Genomic DNA, 27,159 nt, shown 5'->3' on the forward strand with positions numbered 1-27,159 from the left:
GCCATGGGCTCCACGTCCCAGCCCGGCCATACGCTGTTCTCTGGCCCGCTGCCCAGAGAGGCATCTGTAAACTATAAGGATATGGGCTCTGGGGTCCCTTCCAGCTAAAAGCCTATGCAAACCTGACCGACTTTTGGTCCCAGCACTGCAGGCCATTAGAGCTGGAGTTCTCCAAAGCTCTCCTCCCTTATTGCTTCCTGGTTTCTCCTCACATTTTTCCAGATGCCTGGAAGGCTGCCGGGCTCTCCCTCAGACTTTCTAACCATCTCCAGCCCCGCTGGAAGGAGGTGCATCCTTTGGAGACACCTGGGCCAGGAGGGGAGGAACTGGAGGAGAGACGCCTCTCCTCTGGGCGCTGGGGTGCAGGCCCTGAAGAGAGGGAAGACTCTAGGAGGAGGAGATCTTTCTTCTCTTCTGGGGAGGAGGTTTGCGTGTGCGGTGCCCCTCGGTTTCTGGGCCCACCTCAGGGCCCTCAGAGCAGGGGTGGCGGCCAGGAGCCCCTTTTCAGAATCTCGATATTTAATTGAATCAATGAAGACATTCTACGTTTCCATTAAAAGAGAAAATAAGGCTGGAATTTCGCTTTGCCATTCAAGGTCTCCTGAAATCTCTCTAGTAACAACCAATCTCTGAATTCTGAAGTCTCTGCGTACTGGGCAGGCTCACATCTCTCCTTCTTGACCTCTTCTCTGCCGATAGGATCAATAACAGCTTGATGGGATCTTGAAGGCCTCTTAAGACAGACCCAGAGAAATAAAGTAGTTAATACAAGTAGTAAAAGGTAGGACAGGATTTGAACTCAGGGTCTATGACATTTCTTTTAAAAATCATTAACTTCTTAGTATCACTTCTAAGACACAAGAATAGCAAGGGCTAGGCAATGGGGGTTAAGTGACTTGCCCAGGGTCACACAGCTGGGAAGTGACTGTGGGTGACATTTGAACCCAGGACCTCCTGTCTTTAGGCCTCTCTAGGTCCCTCCCATGGCCTGTCTCCCCAGATCTCCCAGGCTCCCCGTTTCTGACCCTTTCCCCATTCAGGCCCCTGACCCTGGTCCTGGCCTCTCCAACTGCCCCCGGCTCTGGGGCAGCCAACATTGTTTCCTCCGTCCTGCTCGGGCTTCTCAGAGCCTCCCCAGGCCTGCTCTGGGTGGGGCTGCCCACGAGAGATGGCCTGATTCATGGGCCTTGGCACACCCGGAGCGTGTGTGGGCAGCCTGATGATGCCACAGCCCCATGAGCGTGGAGGAGGCAGGAGGGGAGGGGGCTGCAGTTGTCTTGCGGTCAGTGGGAGGCTGGGGGGGCAGGATGTGTGTGCTGGGCAGCAGGGACTCGGCGGAATGGGCGAGGGGCCAAGGACTCAAAGGTGAAGCTCACTCTGGGCTCCGTGCCAGGCCTGCAGCAAGGGGAAGGCTGTTCTGCCTGCTGGAGCTGGCTGCTGGTTCCGGCTCGGGGAAGTGGGAACAGAGCAGTCTGGAGAGGTCCTAGTGCAGTCGGCTTGAGACCATTTCCCAGAAGCCTTCTCTTCCGGGCAGGCCCACCCCCCCAAGCGTGGTGGTGGCATTGGGGGGAGCAATGGGGTTCTAGGCACCAAGGAGGCTCCCGATTGAGCCTGAGACCTGAGCTGAGTGATCCTGGCCCCTGTCCTCATGCCATGGCCCTGGGTGGCTGATGGACCCTTCCTGCCCAGACCCAGAGCCTGGTCAGCTGGGGAGTGGAGGCAGTTCCCCCCAAGATGCCAGGCTCCTCGGCTCTCCCTGCCCCGGTCCAGTTGGATTAGGAGGTCCGGTCTATGGGGAAAGGGCAGAGAGGGGGCAGGAAATCTCTGGAAATGCCATCACGATTCTCCTTGACCTGAATCCCTGAAGGGGCATAGCTGGAAAAGGGAGAAAAAAGAAGTCGGGGCCCCCTCAGTGCTAGAGGAAGCACTGTCCTCTCCCCCAGCCCCCCAAACCCTGGGAAGGCTTTGCTCTGGAGTCCAGGGTCTGCAAAGCTCCCCCTCCTCCTGGGGAAGATTCCTGGCTGGCCCTCAAAGCCCCTAAGACTAGCCCCAGCTGAGCCCCTTCTCCCCCTCTTATCTGGATCCTTCAAACTTTCTTTGGGGACAGACAGCTGGGTGGCTCAGTGGATTGAGAACTAGGCCTAGCGATGGGAGGTCCTGGGTTCAAATCTGGTCTCAGTCATCTGTGTGATCCTGGGCCAGTCACTTCACCCCCAGTGCCTAGCCCTGGCTGCTCCTGTGCCTCGGAACCCATACACAGTATGGATTCTAAGGTGGAAGGTCAGGCTTAAAAAACATCAAAAACTTCTTCAAGATCCCAAGAACAACCAGGAAAGGAGGGAGGGAGCCTAGGCACCAGGACCAGTGCTTTTTTTGGATCATGGACCCCTTTGACAGCCTGTGGAAGTCTGTGGACCCTCTTGGGGATGTTTTACCGAAATAAAGAGGTGATTTTTTTCACCAGCTAAGATCAGGACCCCTGACCTAGTCCAATCCTCCCATTTGACAGAAAAGGAAATTGAGGCCTGGACTATGGAAGTGACTTGTTCAAGGTCACATCATCCCAAGAAGCACAGCCTAGATTCCAAACCCAGTTTGCTTCCCCAACTGGCATACGGAATACAGAAACAGGGCAGGTGCTGGGGAGGGAAGCTGAGGAGGCTGACTTCTAGGTGGTGATCTGTAGCTGGAGGCCATCTGGTGCACTCCTGCTGACCGCCCCCCCCCCCCCATCTTGTATGTAGTGGAAACTGAGTCTGACCTAGAGGAAGTGACTCGGCCAAGGTCACACAAACCAGGGGCTGGCAAAGGTAGCTCTGAATCATTGGACTCCAAATTCAGCTCTTTCCTGTGCATTCTACACCACCACCACCACCCCCAGCTTTGGGCACCCAGGCGTGGCTGTGTCTCGGGAGGGTCTAGGGGAGAGAGGTAGGAGCAAAAAGGGTGTTCTTGCAGGGAGGGGGGGGTCTCAGCTCAAGCCAAGGAGGGGGGAGGCATTAGGGGTCCATAGCATTACAGACAGGCTCAGGAATTTGGGATGGGATGGGAGGGAGCCGAGGTTACCCCAGCCATTCCCTCTTTCAAAAAAGGGCTCCGCTTGGCTTCTAATACAGAAAAGCAGCAAGGCTAGCCAATCTGGGTTAGGGTTAAGTGACTGGCCCAGGGTCACCCAGCTAGGAAGTGTGTGAGGCCACATTTGAACCCAGGACCTCCACTGCTCTACCGAGATGCCCTTCTATTTTTAAAAAAATTGCTTTAGAATTGGAGTTGTAGCAGGTTAAGTGAGTTGACCAAGATCACATAAGGACTACAGGTGTCGGGCAGGATTTGAACACGGATCTCCCTGGTGAAGAGCAGGTAACTGGGTCAGGAGATCTTTTTCTAAGGCTTCGATCCCTGGCAGTAAAGTAAGGGGATGCGGCTCCTGTGGTCTCCAGGGCCCTGAGGCCCCCACGCTTATCCCGGGAGGGGAGAGGGGCAGCTCCTGGGGAAGGGAAGGAAAGCTCCTTGTCGGGGCCAGCAATAAATAACTCCCCTCCCCCAGCTGGCGGCCCACCCCGCCTTCCCCAGGGGCTGTCTTGGGAAGGAAATCAGGCCGACAGCCCCTCGTCCTACACACACATCTGGGAGTGCATCTGTCAGGCTTAGGGAGGTTCCATCCTGACCACCCAGCCAGGCCCGGAGAGGCCAGGAACAGCTCAGGGAAAGCCCCTCCCTCAGCCCTGGTGGCACCTGAGGGGGGGAGGGGAGGAGATGGGAGAATCGCCCCCCCCCATGGCTTTGGGCAGGGAGGCTTTCTCCCCAGGGGGGAGGGTGGGGTCCTGACCCTGAGCCCCCTCTTCCAATCAGTAACTTCCGGCCTTCCCTGCCTTAGACCGCAGCGGCAGGAGGGGACACTGAGGCGCGCCCCCCCCTTTCTGCCCAGGCCCCCATAGGGCTGGGCCTCCGGCTCTGTCCCCGGGGCCAAGGCAGGCGTGGCCCCCGCTCCCCAGCCGCGCCCGGCCCGGCCCGGGGTCAGTGCGTGCCGCCAGGGCGGGCGGCTCGAGGCTCGGGTTTCCTCTCCCCCGGGCCGCCCGCCGAGCGCAAGGTCGGTGAGTCAGCGCGGGAGGGGCCGCCGCCGCCTCCGGCCTCCGGCCTCTGCTGGGCCCCCCTCCCGGCCGGAAATCTCTCTCCCACGGAGGGGGGGGCCGGGGGAGAGGCGGGGGCGGCTGCTCCGGGCTGTCTCCTCCCCATCCCCCACTCCCCCCCCCCCCCCCCCCGCGGCCCGGGCCCACGTCCCCAGGGCGGAGAGACAGGCCCTGCAGCTGGAGGGATTGAGGTCAGCCGGCATTTGTTGATTTCATCGGCAGGGAAGCTTTCCAGACCGGAGGCCGGCTCCCAGGGAGGGGGAGGGCGGGGGGGGGGGGGCGAGGCCGGCGCACCTTTAGCCCTTCGACGACACTTCTTCCAGGCCGGGAAGTTCTGCCCAGTGTCTGACCTCAATCACCCCGGAGGGGCGGCTGGATAAAACGCGACTGGCCTGGCACGGGAGGGTGCTGGCCGGTGGCAGCTGGGGCCCCGGATTCAGCCTCTCCATTTCCCCCGGGACTTTCCTGGTCGGGGGCGGGGGAGAGAAAGAGGGGAAGAGGGATAGTGCCCGAGGGGAGGGGGCCCAGAAAGGAGACCGCACAGGGGAAGGGCCGGGAGGGGGGCCAAGAAATCAATTCCTCCGCATCCCGCCCTGGCGGACAGGTGGCCGACCGGGGGCTCTGCTTTTACGTGTGTGTTCCTCCGCAGAACAGAAAGTCCCCCAGCCCTGCCCCCGTGAGGGATGGGGGGGGGGAGCGGAAGGGTTGGGGGTGGTCAAATGCTGGACGGAATCCTGACCTTAAACTGTTTATTTTCAGGATTCCTCCCCGCAAACGCTAAGCCGCAAACCCCAGGGCCTATTTACTCAGGCCTCGGGAAGGGTCATATGACTCCGGTGACCACAGGCTCCCCTGGGAGGGGCCGCAGTGAATGGCCGCAGGGACACCCCACCCTGGCCATGCTGACCTCCTCTCCGCAACCTCCAGGCGCCTTTTTCTCCCAGATCTGCCCGACTCCCCCTTCCCCCAGGGGCTATGTTTTACGGGTCCCCCCTTCTCCCCAAAACACACTGTGCCCATTCAGTGCCTCCCTCTCCCGCCCAGCCCGGCTTTCTTCACTCTTCCCCCAAATCGTTCACATTCACTAATAAATCCTTTATCTCTGTCCGGCCCCTCCCTCCCTCCCTCCCTCCTCTCCTAACTGCTCCCCTCTCCCACTGGGGGGAAATTCTACGGAGAAGGCCTGGCCCCTGTAGGGACAGGTCACTACCGCCCCCTTGCGGAAAAACCCGGCCAGTGCACCCTGTCTTCCCTTTCCCGACACCCTCCCTTCTAAACGTCGGGGAGTGGGGGGACGTTCTTGGAAGGCTGTTGGGTGTAGACTCTCCTGTCGTCCGCACGTTCCCTGCCACCCGTCGGGACCCTTTCCCAAGTCCCGGAGAGGAGCTCCAGCCAAGCCCGCCTGTATGTCGTCTCCCCGGGTAGGCTGGGAGCTCCTGGAGAGTAGGGGCTCTCTAATGCCCGTCTTTGTGTCCCTAAAGCTCAGTACCGTGCCTGGAACACAGTAGGTGCTTCATAAATGCGTTTTGACTTGACTGACGAGACCCTCTGCTGGGCTGAGACCTCAAACACCGGCTCGCTCCTCCCTAGTGGGGGAATTATGCTGAGCGGCTGAAGTGAGGGGATGGAGCTATGCCCGCCAGCTCGTCGGGGTGCCTCAGTTTACCAGCAGGAAACCGAGAAGCTCTAAGGATGATGTCTCTCAAGGAGAGAGGCTGAAGGGACGGGTTGTCACCATGGAAATCTAGAAGTGCTCCGTTTATTTAGTTTGAGGGTAGAAACCCCAGGTTTTGACCTTGTCACAGGAGAGGTTCCCCCTGAGGGGGGACAGACAAAACCTGGGGTTTGTACCCTCAAACTAAATAAACGGAGCACTTCTAGATTTCCATGTTGACAGGGTCCTCTGCCCACGTCTCCCCCAGAGGAAGCTCAAGCTAGCCCTTCTTCCGAAAGCCTTTCTGGATTTCTCCCCTGCGCCCCCCACCCCCCACCCCTACGCTGCTAGGGTCCTCCGAGCCCCGAATAGGTCCCCTGGACGTGTATTCTATTGCGCCAGGCTCTGGGCTGGTCTTCCTAGTTCGAATGTAAAGCCCTTGAGGGCAGAGACTTTTGGGGGGTTAATCCCTCCGGGTGGCCTTTCTCCCACCTCTCCCCTCATCAGCATTCCAACCTGAAGCCCGGCGCGGTGTGACCTTGGCTCAGTCCCTTTCTTCTCTAGACCAGTGTCCCACGTGGCTCAGATTTCCGAGCCTGGACTCCGGAGTTCCGGGTCTGATGTGGCCACCCTGGGGCTCTGGTCACCCAAATAGAATCCGTGTCCCGGGAGGAGCTGGGGCCAGGGGACACAGGAAGACCCCTCCCTCCCCCAGGGGGCTGGGCCATCTCAAATGCCATCTATTTGTAGAGTGCCGGCCCAGGGTGGGTGGGGCAGGGGCTGGCAGGGAGCATGTGACCAGTGGGCGGGGAAAGTATTTTTAGGCTGTCCAGGAGAGAGGCTGGAGGGGCGGGGCTCAGCCCTTGCCCCAGACTGAGCGTGCTTCATGCCTCCCATCCACCTGTGGGGACCCAGGTAGGACATGGCCACCTCTGCCCTCTCCACCAGGGTGACGGTCTTGGAGGGATGGTGGCTGGGAGCGGGGGCTCCTCTGGCCTTCCCTCAGGGGCACCGGGGACCCTGGGGGGGGGGGGTGGCGGGCTCTGCCACTAGCACTTGGTGGCCGTACTGGGGACAGGTCCGCGGGGGCCGGAGGGCATTGTGGGAGCGTTGGAGGTGGGGAAGAAGTCCAGGAGCAGATGGCCCTGCGTCTTTGGGCTCCCCAGCGAGGTCGCCGCTTGGAGGGGCTGGAAAATCGGGCCTTGGATCTCCTCTGGGCCCGGCCACTGGTGCCTCAGTTTTCCCAGCCTGCCCTGGGGAGAAGGGAATGACTGAACGTGCCCCCAGAGCAGGGACTAAGACCCAGGCTCCCATTCTGGCCCTGCTGCTCGCTGTGGGCCTGACCTTGGGCAAATGCTCCTCCGAGCTCCCTGCTGACCGCAGGCCCCGGAGAGAAATGACCTTGGTGGACTGACCCACTGACCCCTTGGGCCTGCCACTTAGGGCAGAAGCCTGAAGTGCTCAAGCAGGGGAGGGGAATGCTCCCTGGGATTTGTGGTCCTTCTCTGAGGCTGGCAGCCCCTCCCCCCCAGGCATAGGGGCCAGGAGATCTGATCAGCTGTCCCCAGAGGTGACCACTCAGGAAAGGGGGGGGATTGCCCTGAAATGTTAGCCTCTGGTGGGTGGACAGTTCTTTGGAAGAAGAGAAGAAGGGTTCTAGGCACATTTAAAACAACTGTGTCAGAGGCAGCTGGCCAGCTCTGTGGATAGAGCACTAGGCGTAGAGACTGGAGGTTCTTGGTTCAAATCTGACCTGAGACACTTCCTAGCTGTGTGACCCTGGGCAAGTCACTTAGCTCCAGTTGCCTCACCCTTGCTACTCTTCTGCCTTGGAACCAAGACTTAGTATTGATTCTAAGATGGAGAGTAAGAATTAAAAACAAAACAAAGTGCTGGGGCATGGGTTCAAATTTGACTTCAGAAATGTCCTGGCTGTGTGACCCTGGCCAAGTCACTTAACTCTAATCACCTAACCCTTTCTGCTCTTGATAAAAGATAAGAATTTAAAACAACAACACAAGAAGCTAAAATTAAGAAGAGAATGAAGAAAGAATTCTAATATTCATTATTTTAGGAAACTATACATATATTATTGATATTTTTGTCTTCTGGAGAAATTGTCTGCTAAATTAGGGGACAAGAGGACCCCCACCTAAAATGAGCAAACAGGCAGGAAAACGGTTTTGTTTTTGTTTTCTAATTTTAGGGGAAACCACTGGAAACTTTATTTTATTTTGGAAATTTGACTTTAGAAAAAAATGGGGGCAGGAGATTCCTGGAGTGTTGTACCTCCCGTCTCGGGAATGTGGAGGGAGGCCATGGCCGCCCCCAACCCAGCCTGCTTTAGGCCATCTAGTGTAACTGGGCTCATTGCAGATCAAGTGGGAAAAGTGACTGGATTGGCTTGGAGCCCCACAGGTCAGGGGTGAGAATTGAGTTCAAGTCTTGCTCCAGACCCACTGGCCTGACCACTGCTCCAGGCATCTTTCTGAAAGGGGAGAAGGAGGAGGATGGGGAAGGAAGAAACTGCAGAATCTGAGAGCTAGACCATAAGGAGAAACTGAGGCATGAGGCTTGGGGTCAGGGGGCTTTAGGCAGAGAACTTGGGGGGTCTAGTCCCTCGGGGCACCCAGCTCCCTGGCCATGAGACCAAACGGCCACCCTGTGTCTGTTACCCCAGAAATGGAGAACTTCGAATATAGCATCCAGCTGAGTGACAAGGACTGGGCCGACTTCTCAGACGCCACAGAGGAGTGTGGCCTCCTTCAGGCTGCTCTGGCCTCAGGGGATGAACCACTTTCCAGTGACATTGACCAAGGGGACAGCAGCGGCAGCAGCCCCCCTGGGCCCCCTCCCCCTCGGCTCTTCCGGGTTCGAGCAGGCAGCCCCCTACCGGAGGGCCTGCTGAAGGCCCTGGGCAGGCACCCGCTGCCTGGGCACCTGGCCATAGCCCAGGGAGGCTGCTCAGGCAGCGAGGAGGAGGAGAGCCCAGACAGCCGCCTGGTCAGCAGGTTTCGGTGTGAGCGTGTCCTGGCCCCGGGGGCCGGTCAGCAGACTCAGCGCACGTCCACCCAGCTGGAGGAGCAGCTGCCCTCCAGTGTCCTCAGCCCTGAGCAGCTCAGTCCTGCCCTGGTTCCTCTGCCTAGCCCCCGGGGCAGCAGGATGCAGAAGTCCTTGCAGGAGGCGGCTGCCCAGGCCTCTGAGGCCGGCGTCCACTCAGGGAAGGACCCCCCAAGCCAGGAGCAGCCCAGCAGCCTTGGGTCGCCCGAAGGGAAGCGATCTCCCCGAGAGCCTAATCCTGGAACCTCTCCCCGAAGTCCGGGCAAGAAGAAGAGGAGGTCAGTAGGGGCCAAGGGAAGCGGATCCCCGAAAGCTCAGGGCCCCCCCAGCCCCTCACCGGCTCTGCCCCCCTCTTCAGGGATCCAGCCAGACAGGGGGCCCAGAAGCAGGGCACACGGCAACTTGGCCCCGGCTGCTTGGGCAGGGAACGATCCAGGATCCACGTTCCCAGTTAAAGGAGCTGGAGACGGGGTCAGCCGTGGGCCAGTCTCCCAGGATGCATCATCTGCCCCTGATGAGGACCCCAAACTGTCTCCTGCCCCGAGTCCTGAGGCAGGAGTCAATGGGTCAGCGCCGGTTCCCCCAGAACAGTCATTCGTGGATGTGTCTTCACCTGTCTCAAAGACCCAAGTGAACATGTCTACACCTGCCTGGGTTCCTGAAGCAAGCGAGAACCTGTCTACACCTGCCTCCCAAGACAAGCTACGTGAGGATGTGTTTCCCAATCTGGCTGCCCCCGCATCAGAACCGGAGAATCGTGTGTCTGCTCGTGTCCTCTTGGCTAAGGCAGATGCGGGTCCGGCTGCCCCTGTCCCCAGAGCTCGGCTAGACGCGACTCTCTCAGCACCTGCTCCCCAGGGCCGGCCAGATGTGCGTTCGTCCGGCGCCAACCTCGAGTCCAGTCCGGAGGCGAATCTCCCCACGTCTGCTCCTGGAGCCAGGCCGGATAGGGACCCGTCTCTGTGCACCCCACTTCCCCAGGGCCTCCCTGAGGGGGCTCTGTCGCCCCAAGGGGGGCCTCTGCTGGAAGCTGATGACACGGCGCACCCCGCTGAGGCTGTCCCCGCAGCCCAAGCCCCGAGGAGGAAGAAGGTCCGTTTCTCAGGCATCTCTACCTCCTCTCCGGAGAGCCCGGGCCCTGCGGCCCCTACCTCACCAGAGCCCCCGAGGACTCTGGGAGGAGGCCGAGGGGGCCCCAGACCCTGGGATGCCGTGGCCGTGGGGCTCCATCCCCAGCCGAGGATCCTGAAGCAGCCGTCCGCCCCCTCTGCCCCGGCCAAGGGCTCTGCGGGCCCCAGGGAGGACTTTGCCCTCACTCTGCCCGAGGCCTACGACTACTTCTTCTGTGACACCATAGTGGAGGAGGACGAGGAGGACGAGGACGAGGAGGAGGGCGACATCCCGGAGGGCCTGCAGTGGCCTGAGGTGTGTGAATACTTTTTCCGGGACAGTCACCTTCCAGGGCGCAGGGGCCCCCCTGCACCGCCTCCGCACGCGGCTACCCTGCTGGAAGCTGTGCCCATCACCACCCCAGAGCTCTACGAACACTTCTTTGGGGAGGACGGGCCGAGCAGCCCCCCGAGAGTCCCTGAAGAACAGAGCCCACAGAAAGCCGAGGAGCTCGGCCTCACAGTGAGTGTCCAAGGTAATGGCTGAAGGCGGGGGCCCAGCTGTGGGCATGGTCTGTGCCAAGCCCAGGGAACAGGCTGTCCGGGAGAGGGAGGCCAAGGAGGGCCATGGTGTGACTCGTGCTGTGCTGTGTAGGGGGGGGGGTCAGCCCCAGCCTTAACTCCTTCCTCCCTCAGCCCTGCCCCCACCCAAGAGTCCTGGCGGGAGGAGCTGGTTTCAGGAGTGACCCCCCCCCCCAGCCCCCTGGGACCCAGTCCTGGTGTGAAGGCCTTGCTTTGGCCCCCTGGCTAAAGGCCAGCCACAGTGCTCAGGCCGGCCGGTGCCTGTGTTCTCCCACAGGGGAGCAGAGGGCTCCGCTCATCCCCTTCACCTTCAACCAGAACGACATGTGCCTGGGCTTTGTGGCCTTCGCCACGTGGGCCGTGAGGACTTCAGACCTGCATGCCCCGGACGCCTGGAAAACAGGTCTGGGGGCTGGGAGGGTCGTGGGGGAGGGGGGCAGGGGAGTGCCCAGCCCGGGGCCCCCCCTGGGTCCGGTTTCATCACTGTCACTGAGGGGGCTGGGGGGAGCCACGAGGAGTTCAGGGCGAGACGCGGGTGCCAGCTGTCCTGTGGGGCAATGCCTGCCTCCCCACCCCCGGGGTCCGGCCCTCCTTCCAAGGAGAGCAATTCCTGGCTCTGGCCTGGCCCTCTCCGATGCTGCCCATCAGTTTCCGGGCTAAGCAAAGGGGGTGAAGCGTGGCCAGGGCCGCCCGCTGGGGAGGAGTCAGGACTCTATCAGGGGGTGCCGCCCCGCCAGCTGCCTCTTTCTGCTCTTCTCCTGCAGTGTTGCTGGCCAACATCGGGGCCATCTCGGCCATTCGCCACTTCCGGAGGCAGACGGGAGAGGGACGCCCGTGCCCGTAGCCCCCCGGCAGGGCCAGCGGCCTAGACGCGGGGTCCAGGGCGGCTGGCAGTCCCAGCAATCCCAGGTCACGTCCCCCGGGCACCCCCCTTCCTCCGGCACCTCCTCTGCTGGGGAGGGAGAGCCGAGACCGTCCCCAGGCGGTCTGCAGGACCTGTGGCCCAGGGCGCTCCAAAGGTGGGGGGGGGGGAATGGCCTGCGGTCAGTGTTGGTAAGGCAATTGCCAAATGATTTGGAGGCGGAAGGCGAGCGGGAGGGCAGTGTGGAGGGTGCCAGGAGGGGGCCCCTGGCCTGGCTGGCCTCTCCTGTGCCCCAGGGCACTAGAGGAGGGGCCAGGAAGGAGCCTGGATGGGGATGGGGCTGACAGGTTGTAGATGGACTTAAGAAAGGCCTGAGCTTGGGTGGAGAGGTGGGCGGGGTGGACTCCCCTAGGACAAGGGGCTGGCAGGGAGCTGGAGGCACCTGGCCATTTGGGGAAGGTGAGGAAAGAACAGAGGAGGAAGCCGAGAGGGCAGCAGGAAGGCTGGAGCCCAGAGCCCCGCGTCCTGCCCCAGATCTATTGGACACGGAGTGGGGGCTCTGAGCCCCCGCGGGGTGACCGCCACTAGGGAATGGACACAGACGTTGGGTGACAATAAAGGTTTTTTTTTTCTATTTCTGGACTGAAGGTTTGTTTCTCCCTCCCCCTCCCTCAGACTGAGCTGTCAGGCCTGTGGCTTTTTACCCAGAAGCCCTCCTGTGACCCTGCCCAAATTCTGATTCAAGGTCCCTGGAGGGTCCGTCCTGCCTCTCCAAGGGGAGGCCCCGGAGTCTTTGGCCCACCAGTCAGTCCCGTCAGCCCTTCCTGCCCTGGCTCATCTCAGTGGAATGTGGGGAAGTGGCTGACCTGTCCTTATTTAGCCCTCCCCGCCAGTAGGCCCCTTTACTGCTTGCTCTCCTGTGGCCCTCAGGCCAGCTTGCTGCCTCCCACTAACTTCACCGCTCGTTGACCTCACTCTTCACCATCCCTCACCCGTCCCACCAGCTTCCCGGCTCCCCCCTGCCCTTCCCAGCCCCTCACTCTCTTCCAACTTCCATTTCTCCCTGACCACTACTATCCAATGACCATCGCTGACTGCTCCCCCATAGCAGTCCCACAGGAGGGGGATTAATTCTCCCTCCCCTTCTCCGTTTCCACCTTTGATCCATGAGATCCCCTGTAATTTCTTTTCCTGGGGCAGGGTGTTGTGTGTGTAAAACAGACTTGGGTTCAAATCCTGCTACTGCTTGTGTGACCATGGGCAAGTCACCTGCCTTCCTCCTCTCTCTTGAGAGTGATCGATCCTATGGACTTTTCTTGTCATCTCATTTTCCTCTCTGGCCAGCTGGGGCAGCTTGAATCCCCAGGAGAGCCACTAGGGGGCAGCACAAGACCCAGATTTGGGGTACAGAGGAGGTGGGACGGGCACTTGTCACACCAGAAAGGACAGGAGAGTCCACACAGCCAGCCACAGTGGGCATCCCCTCCCCCATGGACCAGGCCAGATTTGGTTTGGAAGGATTGTCCGAGTGGTGTAGGCCGCCATCTTGCTAGGCCAGATTTGGAAAGGAGCCTGGGGTGGCGGTGTCGCCCGATGACTAGGATAACCATAGCAGCCATTAATGGGATGGATCTCCCACTCTCTCCACTTAAGAGGGGTCCAGACTTGGAATCACCATTCCCTGGTTGAGGCCCAATTGGCCTGGAGAGACAGAGCCACGGTGGGGTCCGCGTTCTTTGGTAGGAGACCAGTTTTCACGAACGCTTCCAAAGGCCCATCTCCAAGGCTCCTGTTGAGTTCCCCTGGGGCAGAGGCCAGGAAGTTGCCTCCTCCTTCCACTCCTTCCCCAGGACCACGGGCAGGGGCGGGGGCACTGAGCCTGTCAGAGATGTGTAAGCCCCTGACGCCATGTCCCCAGCTGTCCAGGGCTCTGGAGAGAAGCGCATTGAGATGTCCAGGCCCCAGAAACTCAGAGGCATCCTCGTAGCACCAAGGTAGGACTGGAGGCCAGGAGGCCCAGCTTCCTGTGATCAATCCCTGCCCCAAGTGGCCAAAGACCCTGGCCAGGTCAGATCCACTGAGTCAGCTTCCCTGCAGCTTCCGACGTGGGGGGGCGATACCACCTTTGTCGGGAAGAAGGAGGTGCCCCTGCCTTGTCCCAGATGTTTTCGTAACTGAAGTCTCTTTGGCTGCCGGAGGGTTCTGAGGGCCGTCCCTGCTCATGACTCTGCCCGCTGGGAGGGCTGCCACCTGCAAAGACCTTGAGATGTAGGAACAAGTGCAGGCAGGAAGAAGGGAGCTTCTAGGGAGGGTGTTGGGCTGCTCCAATCAAGGGGGCTTGAAAGGGTGGGGAACCAGGGTCAAGCTGGGCAGCCAGCCTTCAGGTCCCTCTGTGGGTGGGGAAAGGGAGGCTCCAGCTGGAGCCGATGGCCTTGTGACCTGGGACCAGCAGTGCTTGTGGGAACAAGACAGGCAGCCGCACTGGGCTGCAGAGGGAGAGAGCTCAGGTGTGCCCGAGGCATGGGAGGAAGGACCCACTCTCCAGGCTCATAGGAACCCCCACGGGGGGAGCTGCAGGAGCATCAAGAGGGGCAACTCACCTGGGAGTCGAAGCTGAGGGTCAGAGGAACCTTCCTTTGATGGGGAGACCTGGACCTGGGGAGACAACAAACCAGGAAACTGAAGCACCCCTTCACCTTAAGCCAGAGGATTTGGATTGGAATCTCACCTCTGCTACCGTGTGACCTAGCAGCCAGGCCACACAGTGGAGAGAGTGCTAGGCCTGGAGTCAGGAAGTCCTGAGTTCAAATCCAGACACTTACTGGTGATGTGACCTTAGGCAAGTCATTTAAACTCATTTCGCCTTTGTTTTCCTCATCTAATAATAGTACTACCTCCCAAGGTTGTTGTGAAGATAAAATGAAACAATGCCTGTAAAAGGGCTTAGCACAGTGCTTGGCACATAGTAGGCTCTTAATAAATTCTAGGCATTATTATTACTTGCATAGCCTTGGGAAAAGTCACTTTCCATCTTGTAGTCTTTTGGGGGCAGGTGAGAGACAGAGAAAGAAAAGGAGGGAGGGAGGGAGGGACAGGGAGAGAAAGAGACATCAAGTGACAGGAATAGAGAGAGAGAGAGACAGAGAGAGAAAGAGGGAGGGAGAGACAAATGTATGGAGGAGAGAGACAGAGGGATGGATGGATGGAGAGAGAGAGGAAGGGAGGGATAGGGAAAGAGACATCGAGAGATAGGAACAGAGAGAGAGGGAAAAATGGAGGGAAAGAAGAAGAGAGGGAGGGAAAGAGAGAGATAGGAACAGAGATAGACAGAGGAAAGAGAAGGATGGAGAGGGGGAGGGAAGGATAGGGAGAGAAAGAGACATTAAGAGACGGGAATGGGAGAGAGGAATATATGGAGAGAGGAGAGACAGGGAGGGATGGATGGAGAGAGAGCGGGAGGGAGCAGAGTTTCCCTACAGTTCTGATATTCTGCTTTCTATGTTCTCCTCCCAACATTCTCCAGTCTATGTGTTCTCATATTCCCTGTTCTAAGGGCTCTCAGTTCTGGCAGTCTCTGAATGAAGGGCCCTCGAGTCCTGATAGTCTGTTCTGAGGTCCCTTCTAGCTCTGGCATTCCTTGTCCTAAGGTTCGTCATCACTCTGAATTTACCACTCTCTGAAAGGAGGCCTAGATCTGCCTGGCTCCTTCGCCCAGCTTCAGACGTCGCTTCAGCTGTGGTTCAGAGGAGGCCCAGGGCCCTCTCCAGTGCACTCACCTGACGGGGTCGGGAAGTCTCCAGAGGCCCCGATCCCCGGACCTTGAAGGAGCCTCTTGGATGCCTTTGAGACTCCCGGAGCTGATGGGCTGGCTTTTTCTGGTGGGGGTGAGCGCTGGGAGATGGGCCAGGGACAGGGACGGAGACTGGGACGGAGGGGAAGGTGCTTAGCGCTTCCTGTCCCACACAACTCTTGGCCGCCACCAGGAACTGTGAGGAAAGTCAACAGAGCCTCCATCAGCCCCTACTCCTGGAATACCCACCATGTGCTTGGAGATCGCCCTTGAGGCTCCCCAGAGTGGGCCTGAGACAAGACCTTGGGATGCAGGCATTGGCGGGAGCTGGCCCGAGTCAGACTTTAGGCTTTGAACGTGAATCAGATCAGGTTTAACCGGAAGCCTCCCCGGTTCGCCCGGAGGACTGACCTCATCCAGGTCACTGACGTCTTTGATCTTGCTGTGGGTGGTGGAGGTTGGGGTGTAGGGGTCAGCGTACAGCGGGGAGTGGGGCTTCTCCAGGCTACCAGCTTCCTCACTGCCTTCCAGGCTCCTCCGGTTGAGCTGCAGAGGAAGCAGGAGGGGGAAGTGACTCACTTGGGCCCCGTCCATTAGAAGTGATATCCAGAGGGCAATTGGATGGCTCAGTGGAGAGAGAGAGCCAGACTTGGAGATGGGAAGTTCTGAGTTCAAATCTGGCCTCAGACACTTCCCAGCTGGGTGACCCTGGGCAAGTCACTTGACCCCCATTGCCCAGCCCTGACCACTCTTCTGCCTTGGAGCCAATACACAGTATGGACTCCAAGAGAGAAGGTGAGGGCTTAAAAGAAAGAGAGAGAAAGAGAGCCAGACAGTCAGGGTGAGCCAGGCAAGCAAAGGCAGGGAAACAAGGATGATATGTTTTGCATGATAACACTTGTAGGACCCAGATCGATGGCTTGTCAGCTCCAGGATGGGGAGGGAAGAAGGGGGGAAGACAACATGGATCACACGGATCATAAGACTTTGGGAGACTCAGGTAGAAATTTGTTATTTAAATAAAATATTTTTTTAAAGGAAATAAGGAAGAACCAGGAATGAGGGAAAATGCAGACAGGGCCAAGGCTGGGGGCCGGGGGAGGCTCCTACATTGCTGAGGCCCAGGTCCAGGTGCAGGGGAGCCCTCATTATCGGCCCCTCTCCTTTTGGCTGCCCGGCGCCTTTCCCCTTGGATGAACGGCCACTGCCCTTGCGCCTCAGCTCTGCCCGACGCCTTCCCAAGCTGGAGCTGCTGGGGTTGGCCTGGCCCTGGAAGGACAAAGAGGGCCCACGCTGGGTATCCTCCAAACCCTGCTTGGGGATGGCCGGCCCCAGAGAACCCTGTTGCTGAGGCCTGGTTGACCCCCCAGTCCCTGCCCAGGCCAGGAGAAAGGGGAATGTGGGCAGCCTCAGCTCTGACAGCCTGAACCCCCTCAGATCTAACCAGAGCTTTCTACTTGAACTCAGGCACCCGGGAACCCTCCACCTCCCAGAATCCAAACGGCCACGGAAGGGGGTCTGGCCTAGCAGATCCTGCCCTCGCCAGAGTCACTCACAGGGTCCTTCTGGGAGGTGCTGTCTGCTCCCACGGCGTAGCTCTGGGGCAGCATGGGCTGGTCAGGGAGAGAGCTGCTGGTGTGGGAGGAAGTGGTCTGGAGGCCCGTGGAGGCCCACGAGTTGGTCCGGCCATCAGAGGTGAGGGATCCTCGCCCGCTGACTGAGAACTGTGCCATGGCATTAGACTGGCCTTCCCTAGTGCCCACCCCCATCGTGCCCCTCCTGGCCAAAGCGAGAAGACAGTGCTAGGCAGGGAGAAGAGAACCTTATCCTGGCCCCATCCCACGACGCCCCGCTGCTCTTTCCCTCTCACCTGCATGGGAAGGGGCGGCCGGGGCCCCGGGAAGCCCTCAGAGCCCGAGCGGGTAGACGAACCCCCTCTTTTGAGTCGGACAGTCCGAAAACAAAGCATCCAGTCTTGGTAATCCTCATAGCTGGCACAGAACACTCGGATGGTATTGATGAGATGGCCTGGTGTTGGCACACACAAATAGGCTATTTCTGGGGTCCCTATGCTGTTCCCTCCCTTGGGGTGGGGGAGTCCCTTTATCCTGAGACCAGCCTGGGCCCTCTGCAAGCTTGTGACCCAGGGAGCCCATTTCCTTAGGTTAAGAAGCCCCCCAACACTGGGGGGGGGGAAGCTGCCCCCAGAGTGATCTCTGAGCCCCCAATCTAGCCCTCCCTGAGAAGGGTGAGCCCAGGAATGACCTCTGATCTGACCCCCCCCATCCAAGGAGGGGATCGGAGGAGTGCCCAAGCTGCCCCCCCAATCTGGGGCAAACCCATGAGACACGACCTCTGATCTCCTGACCCCCCCATCCTAGGAGGGGAGCTGGGGAGGACCCAGGCTGCCCCCTCAATCTGGGGCAAACCCACGAGACGTAGGTAGGGGCAGGTAGCAGCCAGAGAGACATGGTCCACCCCAAGCAAGAATGTCACCCACCCGGCTGATCCCACTGAGATTCCTCCCTGCCCGGCCCCAGCTTGCCTGTCGCCCCCCACCCGCTCCCTTGCTCAATGGGAGAGGAAGGATGACTCAGTCTCCACTCATTACAGACACGGGCCCAGAAGGACAGGGGCAGTGTGGGGTCAGAGACCGCATCTGGGGACACACAGGGAAGGTGCCCGGGAGAAAGAGGGCAGGTGAGGGTCTCTGGGCCCTCCGCCCCACCCCGCACGCCCCCAGGGTCCAGGGGGGCTTCAGTTCACCAACCCTCTATCAGGAAGGAGCGGATCTGTTTCTCGTTCTCCTCGAAGTTGAGCTGGACAGCACTGAGCGGTAGCTCCCCCTGAGGAAGACAAGGGGCATCGCTCAGTCCATCGGGAGGGTGGCAAGGGCGAGAGTCACTCTCCCCACAACCTTGATGGGGGAGAGGCAGGTGTGAAGGCCAACTATCTCAACTCTGCCTCTGGTGACCCTGGACAAGTCACTGACCCCCACTGCTCTTCTGCCTTAGAATGGAGATAAGGGGGGCAGCTGGGGGGCTCAGTGGATGGAGAGCCAGGCCTAGAGATGGGAGCCTCAGATGCTTCCTGGGCAAATCTCAAAGGTGGTGGAGTGGTTGGCCATTTCCTTCTGCGGCTCATTTTGCAGATGAGGAAACAGAGGCCCACAAGGGGAAATGACTTGAACCCAGATATTCAGGATTCCAGGTCCTATCCACTCTCCATGGTGCTACCTGGCTGCCCTATATAAACACTAGCTGTTAGTGTGAGAAAGGATGCACGATGCCCCAGAGGGTTCTGGGTTAGCATTTTTTGCAGGTCTCCATACAATGGAGCAGGGCCACTTGGAGTCATTTTGAGGGAGGCCATTGGGGATGAGACTAAAGTATCCGTGTGGGTGTTGTCCCGTCCTCTGTCTCTGGGCACCTTGTTGGTTGTTTTTTAACCCTTCCTTTCTAGCTCAGTGACAGCTCTCAGATAGAAGGGCAAGGGCGGGTTAAGTGACTTGTCCAGGGTCACACAGCTGGGAAGTGTCTGAGGCCAGCTGGGGACCCAGGTCTTCGCAGTGGGGCCACCGAGCTGCCCCCCTTTCTCTGGACAAGTCTTACCTGTCCAGGAATGCCAAGGAAGCTCTCACTGTGTGCCACCCAAAAGAGAAGAATCCTCTGCCCAGGGTTTTACTCATCTGGACAGGAAGTCCTTCTAGACAGCTAAACTAATCCTTCCTGCATGGCCTGGGCTAATCCTTTCTTTGTTGTCTTCCTTGAGGAGGGAGGGAGGGAGGGGATGAATCATCAGACCCCATCAGGGAGAGGGAGGTGGCACAAGCCCACCGCTCGGCGGTCCAGGGGCAGCTCGCATCTGGCAGGGACTCCACACAAGCCTGGGCCCAGGGAAGGCAGACAAACAAGAGGCCCAGCGGGAGCCTCCCTTCCCCAGGCCAGTCTTGAAATTCTGGTTCTCAATTTGCATGACTCCCCCCAGCCTCACCGGCCAACCTGGTTCTGGAGGGGAGGGGGACAGGCAGGAAACCCAGACGGGGGTGTGATCTGAGAAGATACTGGCTGTAGGGAAACCTTCCCGAATCTCCGTTTTCTCATCTGAAAAATGGGGCCAGTCGCTGCAGTGCGCCCTCCCGGGGTGGTAGGAAGGCTCCCACTAGAGTGTTTAGAAAATGTTCTATAACCCTCTCAGGTCCAGAGAAACGTCGCCTCGTGTGACTTTAAGGGGCACAGCCTGGGAGAGGGAGTGCCCACGGGCATCTGAGTGCCTTTGGGGGCGGGGGAGGGGGTCAGGCCTACCTTGAAGGTGAAGCCATCCGAGTCCTCTGACAGGATGATCAGTGCGGATGGGTAGAGGACGAGGATGCGGTCATGCTGCTCCTGAGAGGTCAGAGGGAGTTAGAAGGCGATTTGGGGGTCACAAGGGACCTCAGCTAGCTCAGAGCTGTCTCCTCAGGGCATGTGGTGGGGCAGGTCCGTGCCCTTCCTCCCTCACCCCTCCCTCCGCCCTCCTTCCCACCTGGGAGGGCAGATGCTGCATCTTCACTCGGGAGGCACAGACCACGTCTCCCAGAGCCTCTCGCCGGGTTCCTTCCCAATGATGCACCGGGTAGTGCTTGAGGGCCCAGGGCAGAGGGCAGAGGCGGCTCTCCTCTCGGGGATCCTTGGGGACAGACGGGGGGAGCCAGTTAGCCTGGGGTGGGGGGGGAGCCTGCTGGGGCCCTCTTGCCTCTGTAGCCTCAAAGACCTCCAAGAAGGGGGATTTCCCTGACGCTGAGCCTAAGTGAGCCTTTTTACACTTCTACCTGCTGCTCCGAGGCCAGGATCAAGGCAAAGACGGACCGACTTCCGGCCCTGAAAGGGAGTTCTGTGACTCACTGCCGGACTTTCTCTTCTCCAGGCTAAGGAGGCCCAGATCTTTCGGCCGAGTCTGCTATGACTCAGGCTAAAGACCCTTCTTCAGCGCTGCTGCTCCATCCCTGGACATGCCCGCTTAATCTATGACACCTGGGAATGTACACAAGCCCTGAGATAAGGTCAGGGGAGGGCAGAGTACAGCGCGACAGCACTTCCCTATTCCTGGAAGCGACACTTCTTCTCAGCCGGGCCACAGAGGGGGGGCAAGGACAGGAGGGATGCCGACGAGGCACTGACCAGGGCCGGGAACGGGCACTGGGCCGCCCTGGCAAGGTCCATCTGCTTCTCCAGATGATAGAGCCATCGACGGAGCTCCGCCTCGCTGGGACAGAAGACCAGAAGAGGAGAGGGCAGGGGGCCTGGGAGACGGAGGAGCAGGGAGACAAGGGGGGGTCGCTGGTCAGTCTGGGGTCAGCCGACCTCCCCGGCAGCCCCTTACCCCCTTCTCTGGCCCCCTCCTCCTCCCAGGAGCTGCCCAACCCTCATTCTGCTCTCAGGCCTGCCCCACCCAGCTGCTCATTTCCTGCCTGCCTGGAAGAGAGAACATCAATCAGCAGCCTCAGGGCCCAGAAGGAGGTTCAGAGTACTGGGCCCAGCTAGCTCCACAGGCAGCCTCAACTCCTCTGCGGTTCCTGGGGGAACCAAGGTGGCTTCCAAGCAGCCTCCCGCTGCTCAGCACCCTGGCCAGTACCTCCAGCCATGAGGGTTCACTGAGTGACCATCTAAACAACCCCCTGAGTGTGCTGCCCTGCCCAGGACTCAGCTCGGTGCCTTTGGTCCCCAGAGGCCAGCCAGGGGGATCTCTATGTGGTCAGTGCCTAAGCCAGGGTCTTAGTCTACATCCCCAATCAGTAGCAGTAACTCTTGGTCAGGACCTTGGTCAGCACCCAAGTCCTCCATCCCTTTGGCCACTCAATCCCAGAGAAGTCTCTAGTAAATCTGGGGGTCAGCACTGGCCAGTCAGGACATCCGAGGATGGATGCCTTTCCACCTAGCCTGGAGTCATCAGGGCCCAGGCCAGCACCAAGGCCAACGCCCTGTCCCTCTCCTCAATCCACCCAGGGAAGTGCCCCGGCCATTGGCCTTAGCAGTAACCGCCTGCCCAGTTTCCTTCTGAGGACCCATGTCCTGCCTGGTCACTAGGTTCCTGCCCTCTCAGCATCCCCCCCCCCAAGGTCCACCCGGTGTGTCCATTCAATATCCCATGTTATCAGTAACCCTTAATACCCCACCCAGGGGTGTCCCAGTTCTGCCCCTGGATCAGTGACCATAAGCTCTCTTCCTGGCCCAGGACAACAGGCCTGGACCAAGGGGAAGGTGGACGATTATTGGACTCAGATGGCTTGGAGATCACTACCAGGGGCTTCAGATCAATTGTTCCCCAAATTACGCTCGCCTCCTGTAATCTCAAAGGCATGGACGCTCTCCCTTACCTGTGATCTGGAAGGCATTTTCCCCTTCTATCTCTAGCCTAGAAATGACCAGCTCCGTCAATGGCAGCAGCCCCTGTAGGGATCCAGATTGGATTAGGAGGGAGGGGTTTAGTGTCCTGGCATCCCTGGGGAGGCACTGAAGAATAGAGACCAAACCTCTATCTCCCTTCCCAAAGGGCTGTCTTTTGAGGGGCACAGGGAGGAAAGGGAGAGGGGAAGGCTTGGCAGCCTGGGGGAGGGGATGAGGTCAGGGCCAGGGAAAATCCTCTTTTCCCCAATTTATATCTAATTATAATTAGCAATCAGTGTGGCAGGTCAATTCCATTCCTCACTGGTAACTTGGAGGCTGTGGCAAAGATGGATTAAGACCCTGCTTTCTTGGCATCATGACCATCCTGGAAAATTGGAGATTTCAACGAATGTCAGGGGCAGCAGGAAGAGGCATGGGCATTGGCAGGGGCAGTCCCAAGAGGTGATAAGGGCAAAGGAAGGAGGCATTCTGTCTGGGGAGGAGCTAAAAGGCCATAGAGTGTAAGCTCTTTGAGGGGAGGGACTAGTTATCTTCGTCCCTGTCTACCCAGGACACCCAGTATAGTCTCCTAAACAGTTCATGCTTAAATAGCTCCTTGTTTTGAGAGGCCATATAGCAGGATGGAATGAGCCCCAATTCTAACTAGAATCAAAGATCTAGCTTTAAGTTTTACCACTGGAAATTCAAATCCTGTGTGAATTTGGGCAGAGTTCCTTCAACCACCCTGTACAGGAAGAGACCCTGTCCAGCCCTAGGTCAGTTTTGACTTGAGGCTAGAAGGCCAACAAGGCTTTGGTTCTCCCATGTAGTCTCACACTCTTATTGTACCTCATGGAGGACCCACCCTTGTGGAAAAGGCTTGGTTCCCAGAGTTCTGCAGTGCTGGCTTGGCCTGGCACAGTCAGGGCCCAAGGAAGCCTGCTCCATGAGCCATTTTCACCCCTGCCCAGATGCTGAGCTTGTTCTTAGGGCTGGAGGTCCCAGGTTGGGTGCTCCCAATCATTACTTACTTGGTAGGTAAAGCCACTAGAGCCATGGGCCTGAAAGTACAAACAGGAGGGAAACAGTTCCAGGTAGCAATCACTGATGTCCTGTGGAGAAGGAGGAAGGCTGTTTGTCCAGAGAACTGAGAGGGGTCAGAGTCTGTAATAGGGTGGCAATGGAGGTGGAGGGCAGTCTGTTGGCTAGAAGTTTCTGTCCTAACCCAAAGTCACTGAGTTTGAGATCTTAACCTAGGGTCTGGTCAGAATTCTAATGGAGCCTCTTCTCTGTCTGGCCATGAACTTGAGGTGTTGGCCTTGGAGGGTCAGGAGTTCATCTGGGAACCCTCTCTTTCTTAGTGGCCCTCTTGGAAATGGGGGATGGGTTTCCCATGCCTACCCATGGAGACCCCCCCCAATGCCATCCCTAGTCTGGGACCCATTCGTGATCTCCAGCTGGGACTCACCGAGCAGTGCTGGAACTTAAATTTGACCTTGGAATAATGGACAATCTTCCCAAGGTTCCTCACTGGCATTTTCCGCCGGCCCTTCTTAAACACACTGAAGAGCGGTTGGTCTGTATTTTCCTTGTGACTTTCTGGGCCTGGAATGTCCTGGAGGAGGGTATGATCCAGGAGCTTAGGCCAGGAGTAGTGGCCAGAAGAGGAGACAGACCCCTTCTCCCCAAACAGGTATAGAGAGACTAGCCTGTGGAAGTGGTCTGGGGGACACAGTCCAAAGCAGGACAAAGAAATGTACCCAGCATGACCAAGGGCACACGGTGGGAAGGGATTCCCTGAAGGTACAGAGTCCAGCCCCAGCCCCAACTCAGAGGACGGATATCCAGAGATCTGACCTAGGAAATAATAGCTCCTCCCTCACACTCCAGCAAAGCCCAAACAGGAACCCCACACAATCAAACACATATCTATGTGTGGGGAGGGCAAGGGGGGAAGGAATCAGCATTGACTAGGTGCCTACTGTGTGCCAACCACTGTGCTAAGTGCTTTAAAAATATTGTGTCATCTGATAAGCTAGACATGGGCAAATACAAAGAGAGTTCTAGATTTTTCTAACCATTCAGATGTAGTCACAGACCACAGGATCAAGGTTAGAAGAGATCCTGGAAACTGTGACACCTAATCATCCCATCTTTTTTTTTTTTCAGATGAGCACACTGAGGCTCAGTGAGTGGATATAACTTGTATAAGGTCCTAGAGGGAGGGAGAAATAGAATCTGAACACCTCCCAACCCCTCAAACCCAGAGCTCTTTCCACATTGTATCACCCGATCTCCACACACAGTTAGGCTACATATCCACAGATCCCTACGTAGATACAGCCATGCATAAACAAACATAATCACACAGAATTCTGATGCTGCCATTTACTTCCTTGGGTAAATCACTTCCCCTCTGGAAGTGGGACTCAGTTTCCTCATCTGTAAAAATCAGGGGGTTGGACTAGAAGGTGGTCCCTGTGGTCCCTTTCCACTCTAGACAGATAAGCCTTTGAAAGTTCAAATTATAAATGATAGCCATATAGACATAAAAGTATTCACTTATACACACCACACATACACACACACACACACACAGAGTCACAAAGAAATACATATGTATACAGTCACACATTGGAATCAGGCCTGGGAAATGGGGATCCTTGGAAAAGTGGACTGGGGCTGGAATATGGGGGCCCAGGGGTCCTCTCCTCATCAACCCTATGCATTGGGTGAGGTAGCTATATGGGGCATGTTGCAACCCAGGGCACTGGCTTTGGGCCTGATGCCTTGCTTGTTGCCAGAGCCTGCCCTTTGCTTGGGCAATCCCAGGGAATGTGGAAGGGCAGACAGACACCAGGGCTGGCTTCCCTGGCCCTCCCACCCTTGGGTGGGGCCTCCCACTCCCCGTGGGAACTGGCTTAGAGCCCTGGGGACCTGCCTGAAAGTAGGCCATAGACTCTACCATGTAAGCTGCCCATGGACCCCAGATTCTTAAATGGAACATGGCAATGAACCCAGATACAAACTACAGCAGCAGTTGTAGTTACGGACTTGGCGGAATGTAGTCAACAGAGCTTTCCTTGCTCTCTTTTCAGAGAGAAGAACCTGTTTAGGGAAGGTTGTTGGAGAATCTGACACAGCTTAGTCACTTCTCAGGCCACATTCCCCTATAGCAGCAAACTGCTGGGACGCCCAAAGAGCAGGGTTATGTGGGGGCCGCCCATCTGGGCCTGCCCCCAAAGAGGTCATCTCTCCCATCCCCAGAATCTAGGGGGCTGGACCCAGGAGTCCTGGCTTCCAATCCGAGAGGCTCCTGAACCAATCAGAGGGTGACCTGGATGCCTGGTAATGCCCCCCCCCCCCTGCTTCTGCAGAATCAGCACCCCTGCTTTGGGGACTATCTGATGACATGGGGCTATTAATAGAAGGGATGAGGGTGGCCTGAGGCTTCATTGGCCATTCTGCCAGGCCTGTGACCCACCTCAGAGGGTTGTCCTCCCCCTTCCTCAAATGTTTCTAGATAGAAGGTGCCCAGGCTCTGAGGTGCCTTTTGGGGGAGGGGGGATTCCTTCCTGCTTCCCCCCTGGTACAGCTGGGTAGGCCTGTATGGAGGGCACACATGGGGCTGGGAGAGAGAAGAGGCAGGAATTTCTGGCCCAAGCCCCCAATAGTCTGAGACAAAGAATTGGGTCCTTCCTCCATCATAGCACAGAAAGAGGAGGAGAGCCCAGAGCCTGGCCCACTTCCTGACAGACAGAGCTGGTCTTGGGTCCCTGGAGACCCCACTGGCCACCTACAGGGCAGGCAGACCCAGGCCCACAACTGAATGGCACAGACCCACAGGGCAGGAAAATGCCAGCCAGTGGGCTTAAACTGCAGCAGGAGGACAGACAGGGAGGCTGATGGGTTCCTTGACCCACCTCCTCAGGTCCCTTTGAGCCAGGAGGGGTCAGGGCCAAGAGAAGAAGGGAGATGTGGGTTCTAGTCCTGACTCTGCTAACAGAGACCTTGAGCCCAGCCCAGCCCAGCCCAGCCCAGGGCCCAAGTTTTCTCCTCAGTCAAATGGGAAGGGGCTGAGATTGGCTCAGGTGATGTCTTGGCTTTTTGAGTCATTCAAGGGAGACTTGAGCTTCCCCAGCTTCTTTCGGGCCTCTCCCAAACTCCTTTAGGGTCTTCTGGATCCTAGATGTTTACTGCTGGGAGGGGAACCTCAGAGGTCAGCCCAGCCCCTCCCTACCCCCATTTTGCAGAGGAACCCGGAGGCTCAGCCAAAGATGAGATTAGTCCAAAGAAGAATGAATTCCTAGGCGGGGTCCTGGATTCAAATCCCTTGCCCCTTAGGTCCTGTGAGACCTGGGAAAAGTCTCTCACTGGCGGGGCTATGCTCCAATGCAGTTCTTGGTAGGAAGCTGCCTCTCGGGCAGCTTCTGGTTGGCCTGGGGGGGGGGGGGGAGGTGAAGGGAGGGAGAGAGGTCTACACCTGAACCTGGGGCTGAAAGCCTTCTCTGAAATCCTCCCTCACTCCCCGCCCAAGTCCCTGACACTCAGGTGGATGGAAGCGGAGGCAGAGAGACAGGTCGGTGTAAGGGGTTTCCCCTGCAGTTTCGGGTGGGGGAGGAAGCCAGAGAGCCTTCTCGGAGGAGTTCGCCTGGAGTCAGGGCTGGGATGGAGGCCCCTCCCCCTCCCCTTGTCCCCCACTCCCTTCCTCCTCCCCCCTCCTCCCCGCACACTGACTCAGTTCCTGACTCTCGCCAGTTTCGCTGTCTGCGGAGACTTTCGGGCCGGCCGGTGAGGTGCCCGAGGGTGTGGCCCGGCTTCTGGCCGGCCGGGGGGGGGGGGGGGGGCGGTGATGGGCAGCCCGAGCCCCAGGAAATCGCAAGGTGCGGACCGCACGCACACCCGCTCGAGCGCCCGCACACACACTCGGTGACACACATACGAACACTCACAAGTGGCTCGGGATGCCGAACTCCCCTCCCTCCCTCTCCCTCCGCGAGGGCGCTCACCGTCCCCGGGATGTAGTACAGGATCTTGTTGGCCTCCTTGGTGTCCCCATCTTGGCTGCTCTCGCTTCCAAAGAGGCCCCCGCGCCGCCTAATGCTGTCCTCTCTGGGGGGACACGAAGGGGGGACGCTCAGAGGGGGATGGGGGGCCCGCTCAGATTGGAGCCCCTCCCCCTGGCTCCATGCCTAAGCCTTCCCCAGGCAGCCTGCTCGGACCCGGGCCGGCCGCGGTCCTGGCCCATCCCTCTTGCACGCCCGCCTTACTTTTTGCCTTTCAGCGAGGATTTCCTGGAGAAGGAGGCTCGGAAGCGGGCGGGAGCCTGAGGGACACAGTTGGCATTGCCCATGGTGAAGGGCTTGAGAGCCCGAGTCAGGAATCGGTGGGAACGCTGAGGTTCTCAGCCAGAGCTTCTGCCCGGCACCCTTGGGTGCACCTGGCTGGGCCGCTTGTAGCGAGCTGGCTGAGCTCGAGCTGGGTCTGAGTGGCCGCCTTCCAGCAGGGGCGGGGCGCTCCTGCGCCCGCCCCGCCCCGCCCCGCTCTCTCCAGGGATTGAGACCTTGGGCCGGGAGGGAAGCAGCCGAGGTCGGAGGTCACCGCTTC

The 27,159-nt window shown here is 58.6% G+C and overlaps 2 protein-coding genes and 1 long non-coding RNA gene across 4 annotated transcripts; 1 reads left to right on the plus strand and 2 right to left on the minus strand.

Moving 5' to 3' along the window:
- Positions 1-498: 498 nt before the first annotated feature.
- Positions 499-4,829, minus strand: LOC103099985 (uncharacterized). Its single transcript, XR_008911597.1, has 2 exons — positions 4,425-4,829; positions 499-733 (listed from the first exon to the last, which is right to left on the minus strand). It is a non-coding gene; the product is annotated as an uncharacterized LOC103099985 (long non-coding RNA).
- A 1,766-nt stretch (positions 4,830-6,595) lies between these two features.
- Positions 6,596-12,031, plus strand: PERM1 (PPARGC1 and ESRR induced regulator, muscle 1). Of its 2 annotated transcripts, none has more exons than XM_007506338.2 (4): positions 6,596-6,699; positions 8,465-10,489; positions 10,813-10,938; positions 11,300-12,031. In XM_007506338.2, exons 2-4 carry the CDS (start codon positions 8,467-8,469, stop codon positions 11,377-11,379), a joined length of 2,229 nt encoding a protein of 742 aa, XP_007506400.2. In that variant the 5' UTR covers positions 6,596-6,699; positions 8,465-8,466; the 3' UTR covers positions 11,380-12,031. The 2 variants fall into 2 exon arrangements, with proteins under 2 accessions (XP_007506400.2, XP_007506401.2); XM_007506339.2 differs by having other exon boundaries at positions 8,465-10,476.
- A 129-nt stretch (positions 12,032-12,160) lies between these two features.
- On the minus strand, positions 12,161-27,063 carry PLEKHN1 (pleckstrin homology domain containing N1). Its single transcript, XM_007506340.2, has 16 exons — positions 26,823-27,063; positions 26,562-26,664; positions 23,021-23,167; positions 22,584-22,664; positions 21,543-21,615; positions 20,347-20,468; positions 19,712-19,855; positions 19,492-19,572; positions 17,958-18,033; positions 17,058-17,215; positions 16,744-16,911; positions 16,298-16,456; positions 15,599-15,733; positions 15,174-15,383; positions 13,998-14,052; positions 12,161-13,647 (listed from the first exon to the last, which is right to left on the minus strand). The coding sequence occupies exons 1-16, from the start codon at positions 26,903-26,905 to the stop codon at positions 13,466-13,468; spliced, it is 1,977 nt and encodes a 658-aa protein (XP_007506402.2). The 5' UTR covers positions 26,906-27,063; the 3' UTR covers positions 12,161-13,465.
- Between the last annotated feature and the right edge of the window lie 96 nt (positions 27,064-27,159).

This window comes from Monodelphis domestica, chromosome 4 (genome assembly GCF_027887165.1).
Source record: "Monodelphis domestica isolate mMonDom1 chromosome 4, mMonDom1.pri, whole genome shotgun sequence".
Lineage (NCBI taxonomy): Eukaryota > Metazoa > Chordata > Mammalia > Didelphimorphia > Didelphidae > Monodelphis > Monodelphis domestica.